At 30.2% G+C, this 8161-nt stretch overlaps 1 protein-coding gene across 1 annotated transcript in view; it reads left to right on the top strand.

Annotated features, from left to right (window-relative positions):
- Positions 1-8161, top strand: part of LOC123010857 (Ca(2+)/calmodulin-responsive adenylate cyclase) — a 79097-nt gene that overhangs the window by 36569 nt on the left and 34367 nt on the right. Inside the window, 4 exon segments of the mRNA XM_044408021.1 lie at positions 850-999; positions 1059-1177; positions 6341-6456; positions 6650-6662. Coding sequence (XP_044263956.1) covers positions 850-999; positions 1059-1177; positions 6341-6456; positions 6650-6662 — 398 coding nt within the window.

Here is an 8161-nt window from a genome sequence, read left to right on the forward strand (position 1 = left end):
AATGTGTAAAAATAACTTAAAGACACATTTTTATCCATTTTTTTTATTTCTACTTATTCATCTTCTTCATTTTTTAATATGTTAGAATATTTTCTTCTTTTGTTCCTAACAACAGTAAAATCCAAAGAGCGTGAAAAATTATAAAAATAAAAAGTCTAACTTTGGAAAAATACAGGGTGATTTTCTAATTTTTGTAATATCCAGGGTGGCTCGTTTTAAAATAATCACTCTGTATATGAAATATAACTTGTACATCCAAGATTAACCATCGGAAAGAAAACTTCTTTGAAATTTTTAAAGAAAATAAAAAGAATAACGCAAAAAGGGAAATATCAAAAATTAAGTACTAGTTTGTCGACAAACTATTATCAAAAATTAAGTACTAGTTTGTCGACAAGCTATTTTTATCTATTCGTAATAATGAAGATATAAAAAGTAGCTAGAGCTTCTTTCAGAATTTTATATGAATTAACAAAAACGAAGTACTTGTACAATTAACACAATTAATATTAAAAATTTTTAAGACGCGAGATGTTTGAATAAATTAGAATTTATTTTCTGTGGTTTTATAATAATAAAAATTTGTTAATAAAAATCTTTTCGTAATTATTATTAGTGTTTTCCAAAATCTCTGTTTAATTTTGTTTCATCTCTGAGCGTCCCCAAGGTCCACACATCACTATTTTAAATCCAATTCTGACGTTTGGCTTTGAGCCAGAGGCAGCCTCAACCCCCTTAATTAACTCTCATTACAAATACAAAACCAGATGATTGACATTTTTTGCTTTGCCTCAATTTCGCTTGAGCGAAAATCACAGTGGTTTTTGAGGGTTGTAATCTTTTTTACAGTTGAGTGCCAACGTTGTGGTTTTCTTATGCGTCAACATCGTTGGAGTTTTCGTTCATAACTTGATGGAGCATGCACAACGGAAGGCCTTCTTGGATACCAGGAACTGCATAGCAGCCCGACTTGAGATGGAAGACGAAAACGAGAAACTTGTGAGTGATTTTAAACGGAAATTGTCACTTGGAGTTTTCGATTTTGATTGTTTTTGCAGGAGAGACTCCTGTTGTCCGTGTTGCCCCAGCACGTCGCAATGGAGATGAAAAACGACATAATTTCGCCGGTCGAAGGCCAGTTCCATAAAATTTACATCCAGAAGCACGAAAATGTTAGGTGAGTCTTTGTAATTAACGATGTAAATGTCAGTCTGTGAGGTCGTCTACTTGGGAAGAAGTCTATTTTTACTTTTATTAGGAAGTTCCCGTTTGAGTCGTAACTTTTATTAAAGTTTACGTGTGTTTTTCTTGAGGGTCCTTTCGGTGATTGAATTGCCATTCGTTTCGACAGGACTTGAGGGTGGTTTATTAGGAAAAAAATTGAAGAAAACACAYGCTTATTGCACAACTATGGCCAGGAATGCGATTCCTGTTTACCAATTTCAGGTCAGACAAATTTCAACGATTAATTGTGCAAAAACGTGTAACAAATTACGTTTCATTTACTAAACTGGTTTATTATAACCAGTGRGAGTGGAACAAACACACCCGAACATGTCGAGATGAATAATTAATTTCGCGTTCGGAGTTTTATACGAATGTTGGCTAAAATCCAAACCGATTGTTTAAAAGTTAAAAACATATTTTGATAAAATATTTCAATGTCGAAGAAATATTTTAAAATGAATTCAACAAATTAACAAATCTGTCACTCATTCATATGTAATGTCTGTATCATTTATCAAGTAGTTAATTTATGATCTTGGTTGATTATAGTTATTATCAGGTGTACACATTTTATTACATACTTTAAATTGCAACTACCAGAGTAATTAGCACTGTCTAATGTGGTTTTGAGGAAAGTAAAATATAAAACGACGTGTAAATTAAAGCTTAATTAACACAAATTGCAAGAGCGATTAACAAAATTATGAAAACTTTTGAGTTTTAACTTGCAGCTATTTTATAATTGTGAAGGACTCTTGAGGTATTATTTCTACTTATAATGTCAAGTTTGTAAAAACCGTTAAGTTATTTCTATTTAGGTTTTGAAAAAATTAAAGAACTTTTCGCAGTTTTAGAGTTCCAAATTTTTATTGTGGAGGTCTTAAGTATGTAGATAAAAAAAAAGGCTAAAGAAATACTTTTAGTTTAATAATACACACGATAAGTTTTGAAAAAATTATTTTTGTGTTCTAGTTATTAAGGGTATAAGGCCGATAAGAAGCAAATAACAAACGCCGTTGAATGTTGTAAAGTCGAGGCGACATCGACAGCCGAGATTTTATGATCGACCGAGTAMGTTTATCGGCCGTGTAACGTTCACTACTTATCGTGATACTAAAAAACTTTAGCAAAATTGTTATTAAATGACAAATAATGTCAAACTTGACGTAAGTAGCCTTTTGAGTTTGCCTTTTTGTCTTGCAATATTCGTAACAACGTCCGTCAAAATTTAACATCCAAGCATATTAAATTTTAACTGTCTAGGCTGTTACCGTTGCCATAATAAGCATGGAGACAGAACTGATATTATYATCAGATAACAATCAAGTATTACCAAAAAAGGTTATCGCTGTTTAAATCTTTGAAAAATTGGAAAAATTATGGTAGTTTCTGAGAGTTTTTAATATTTTAACAAAATCTTATTTTGTTTTTAATTGATAATTGTAATGGACCGATAAGTTTTCTATGAATTGCTTTTAAAGAAACACTTTTAATACTTAGTGTTTGTTAAAATAAACAAGAAATTTAAATTTAAACATACATGGGGAGTTAAACAAAATTTGATTTATAATTGATGAAGGATGAAAATCTCTTAAATATTTTTACAATAAAAAAACGACTTTAGAGATAATTGAATTTKATTTTACWCAGTAGCATGGACCTAGTATAGTTTAGTTAATACTACCGCCATGCACAGCAGCATAAGCCTTGTTAAAAATGTTTGTGTGTTAAAAGGTTAATGTTTGAATTTTGGAATAACTGGAAAAGTTAGAGAAATTTAATTTTTTTATTTCGGTGTTAGAGTAAGTCTATTCCAACACCCAAATGACGTTATTTCAGTGCTGGAATAAGTCGTTGGCGTTAATTTAATTTTAGTGACGGACTTTCTTCACAATTCATTTTCAAATGTGTAAATAAGAATTATTTTTATTTTTACTGCCGCCTATTCGTTAAATTATTACACATAAATGTCGCCAACCGTCGCAAAATTCTCTAGAAAAATAAATTAAAATTTTTGTTTTTTAATTTATAAAATGATATAAAGCGGCAAAATAGAAAAAATAGTATAAAGCACTTGTTGCAGAAGGTTTTTCAAGCACTCATTTAATTTCAAATTTGTGCTTGCATTCTGCAACTTGTACTTAAATATACTATTTTAATTGTTTATGAATACCGAAGTATTAGTGAAACTTCATTTAAACGAAAACTGTTTTTGTTTTTGATAACAAACAATTTTCTACAACTTTAAAAAGCTATCAAAAATCTTTTTATTTTGTGTTATACAGGATAAGTTTTGTAAACACTGTATCTGTTTTAAAATTTCTACTAAATTACAAAAATTTTAATGAAATTTAATTGTATTGAACCTTAATTAAAACAAAATTTAGCTTTGTTTTTTTTTATTTACTTCACCAAAAATTAGAGAGGCGTACTATTTTTCTGTAAATTTGAAGTGCGGATCAATAAGGACTGGAACAAAAAACTTAACCAACATAAACTCAGCAAAGGAAAAAGTTATATGTACATATTTGGAATGTCTAAATATTACAGATAAAAATTGTTGTAATTTGAAATAAAAATGCAAAGTTTTCAGACATTTTCTAAAGCAATATAAATATTTTATTTTACCTCCAGCGAAGCGTTGAAGAATTTATATTTAATATAAAATATATTTGCGCCTGTTTCGTCGCCTGTAAAATAGGTGTTGAAATTACAAAGGGGAACAACCCGTCTCGAGTTGAGGCCGAGTTGACATTTCGTCGTATTTCATCCCTGGATTTTATTCATATTGGGAACTTATTAAAWGCGAAGARAATGGAAAAGCTGGCATTAAGAATCATGGTAGGTCAATAACGTTCCGTGATTGAACTCAGGACCTTAAATTTCCGTCCAGAATTTCCCGGTAAAGAAGAGTATAGATAAACGATAAAGGAATAAATTATAACCGTCCTATGGGAAATGCCAGCACGCATACACGGATATTTCYTGTTATATAATTCCAGAAATAATTTTGATATTAGCTCTTTGTGCCCGAATTTCGAATTTCAAGCCCAGTATGTTATGAAATTTTGTGAAAAATTAATGTTTAAAACTTTTCCCCACGTCAAACACAAACAGAATTCAATATTAACGAGGAATAAAAATCAAGGGGTGAATGACCAATGTAATGATCGTATTGACTGCTGCCTCGTTATCTAACTATTGAATTAGATTCATAGAATATGCGGTAATTTACTCTGACGATGGAAATTGACCAAATTAAGTCGACCGTAATTTAAATTCGCTGATAAACTTTAGCAGAGTCAACTTTTTTGCAGTTTGGTCAGGTCTTATTTTTTTTAAACACACCCAATTTTTTAATAAAGCAAACCAAAGCGAAAAAATTAGTCTAAAGTCTTGCAACCACGATAACAACTTCGCATAGTGTGCCAACTTCGTGTCTCAGATAAACGACACGCTAATAATAAATTTCAAATGCTAACTGTGAGGATTTTATAAAATTGGGTTTTTCTTTTAGTTCAAATCCCAAGCGATTTGCAACTGCGTGTCGTTTATTTGATTGGCTCTCTAAATCCTCACTACTACCTTTTAAATTGTCGGTTGCCAGAGCTTGAGTTTAAACAAATTATTATCAAAGCAAGCTAAAACTTGAATCTAGGCATTTTAATAATTAAAGCAACTCATATCTGCGCCTCGTCCTTTTTAAAAGTAAACGTTTGAAACATTTATTCGAGACTCAATTCCGAGCAACTTTGTTAAATGTTGGAGTATTACAGCTTAAATATAACAGGGCGTTTTGTTGGAGCAACTCACACAAACCAATGGAGGGTTGTTTAAAATGTCAGGGGTTGAATCGTTCTCGTACTCAAAGATTATTATAAATTAACTGAAAGATATTTTTCGAGGCTAATTATGGACCTAATTAAGATTCATGTTGCGGGGTAATTAAGCAAAAAGTGACGTCGATTTCGGTTGATTTATAAATGGAAAAAATGAAGCAGTGAACCGGCGCATCCACCATTTTTATATAACGTGTCGTAAAAAATTATGTTCGGCAGTGATTTTTACTTCGATCTGATAAAAGCTTACACTAACGTTTCTGTAATGACCCACTACAAGGCCTTTTTGCCGGTTACAAATTAGCTTTCTGACAAACAATTCTATTTGTTTTTTGCAAATTTAAATTGTCGCACTTATCGATATCTGTAAGAAAATACACAGTGTTATCTCAAGAAAATAATAAATTTTATAGTCAATATACTGTGTCAATAAAGGAAATTATATTTACTTATTTGAAGACCAGGATTATGTCTGGGAAAGCTATATTCTGTGTTATTATTTCCGAATTTGTGTTTTAAATTGAAAACTTGGAGATATGGAGTTTTTAATGGCTTTTTAAAATCAATATTTAAAGATAAAAATATGCACATTWTTTAGTCGATGTGGCTTAAATAAAACAWTTTTTTTAATTGATGTACCTATTGACAAACAGCGGTCAAGTCAACATCAGAAGCAAAAATTTTATTAGAATTTTGCACAAACTAATAAAATAAATCTTTCCCATTTGACTTCAGCAGTATAATAAATCTTTTGTCTTAATAATAAAACGATCAAACGGAATGTTGAAATAAGTSTAATAAATAGATTTCTTTATTGAGTAGACGAAAATGTGCATTTATTAAACAATTTAGAAAACGAGAAAATGTTTCAACAAATCTAGTAATACGAATCCTTGTACATAGGTTAAGGTCATGAAATATGTTGTTKATTATGTTCGAATGTGGCTGTATTATTGAAAAATTGCTTTTACTTTTTGCTATATAGTTTTTGAAGAAGATTTTTTTGTTTAGATATGCTAAAAACGACGAAATATCAAACATTTTGTGTCAGTTTTGCTTATGGGCAGGAATTTGTTGCCAAGATTAAATCAGAATAGTCATTTTTGTAAGTACAACATACAAAATGCTGTTGGCATTTTAAAATATATGATGATAGTATTTATGTTTTTCGACAGCTACTTTAAATAATTTGGTTAAGTTTAAAAAAAAACACTAAAGTGTTTTTTTTTTTAATTCTGGAAACTGTTATACGTTTTGCTCTTTTATTTTTTCAGCATCCTCTTCGCCGACATCGTCGGATTTACTGTATTGGCATCGCAGTGTACGGCCCAGGAATTGGTACGACTGCTCAACGAATTGTTTGGAAGATTCGATCAGCTGGCTAATGTAAGTAACCGAAAATAAATTACGCAAAACCGAGAAAAAGTGCTTTGGCAGAGAAACAACCGCATCCGTTGTTTTGCAACTGTTATGGTAATGTTTATGTTAAATCAACGACGACCTTCGTTCAATAACGGATTGGGTTGCATATAAGAAGCTACATTAATGCATTCTTTTAGTTAAACAAACACGAACTGTTTCAGTTTTGTATGAGAGGTAATAATTGTATTGATGTTTGTACAGACATGTGCATGCATAATATACAGAAAACTATTTTTATCTACAGTTTAGATTCGTTCCCTACCGCAGTTAAATATAAACTGAATAGTAAATAAACCAAGTTCAAGTCGAAAGTCACCCAAAATGGTTTTAAAAGGATCCAAACAATTTTGAGTAAGTTGCGTTTTGGATTCCGRGTTAGATATTTATACACTTGGGTATTGATGTGTTTGTAAACGTTAAGATTGATATCTGGTTAATTTAACGAACCGCCAACACGCTTTCGAATAATTCAGTTCTAAAATACAATGTTTGATATTTTTATTCTTTGATAAGACACCACAATCCAGTTTGTTTAGTTGAGCTGAATTAACGCCGATTTTCTGGCTAAATTTGTTTGCAAATGGCATATAACCCAAGTTTTCTTATTTCACTCGTAAACTTTACAAATTGATTTCGTTACAATCATCCACAAAGATTATCTCAGTTTTTCTGTTAGTAATTAGGCTCACAAACTTAATTAATAAAACTTTGTTACTTAATTGCCCGAGAAATTTTAATGAAACCAATACTTTTTAAATCCTAAAGCTTTACAGGGATATCACATTACCGTTTTTTTTAACTTGCATGAAATTAAGTGTATAATTTAAAAATACAGGCTGTTCCAACTAAAATTTGCACTCCCTAAAATCTCCGATTTCATTCAAGTTTGTAAAAAATGCTAAAACAAATCAATTTTAGCTTAAACGGGGTAAATTTCATAAAAGTTTTAAAGTTATTTCTGCATCCATCTAACGCCCAGGGCCACCTCTTCAAAAAAATTGTTTTTTTTTTCAATTTTGAACGATTTTTTGAGACTAACAAACGATGATGGTTCGTTATGAAAAAACAATTTAATTTAAGGAATATACTGCTCGAAGTATCCTCAAACTAATACGTCACTAGACTCATCTTGCTATTTATTTTTTTTTAAAGTATCCTGTTTCACCATTTTTTTCAAATTTGGAGGCAAATTTTAGTTGAGACACTCTGTATACATATAGGTACGAGTTTACGTAAGTTATATGTAAAGTTCGCCTGCTATATTAGAAGTAAATAAATATTATTTTTTATTAACATGAATTTTACAGTGTTTTCAATTAAACTTCTGTTTAAGTAACCTATGATAGAGATAAGAAAGATTTTTATACTATATTTTCAATCTTACCAACTAATTCTAAATCTAAAAGTCATTTTGATCACAAATTTAAAGGAATCTAAAAGGGGCAAGCTATATTTTGAAACTGTTTTTTACAAAGACTGTTTGTTTTTGACATTTTTTAAAGAAATTGCCCCACCTAGGTCACTAGATGACTTAGACATGTCAAAATTTGGGTACCCTTTACTAATAAACAGTATTAATTTATGTTTATTTATTTATTAAGAATAAGGCATTAAAACTACGTTGACATTTCGTATGTTACTTTTTTTGTTTAAAACAAAACAAATATTTTTTT

The sequence above is a fragment of the Tribolium madens genome, unplaced genomic scaffold (assembly GCF_015345945.1).
Source record: "Tribolium madens isolate multiple individuals breed KSU strain unplaced genomic scaffold, Tmad_KSU_1.1 Scaffold_19;HRSCAF=116;Tcas5.2_LG9, whole genome shotgun sequence".
In the NCBI taxonomy this organism is placed as follows: domain Eukaryota; kingdom Metazoa; phylum Arthropoda; class Insecta; order Coleoptera; family Tenebrionidae; genus Tribolium; species Tribolium madens.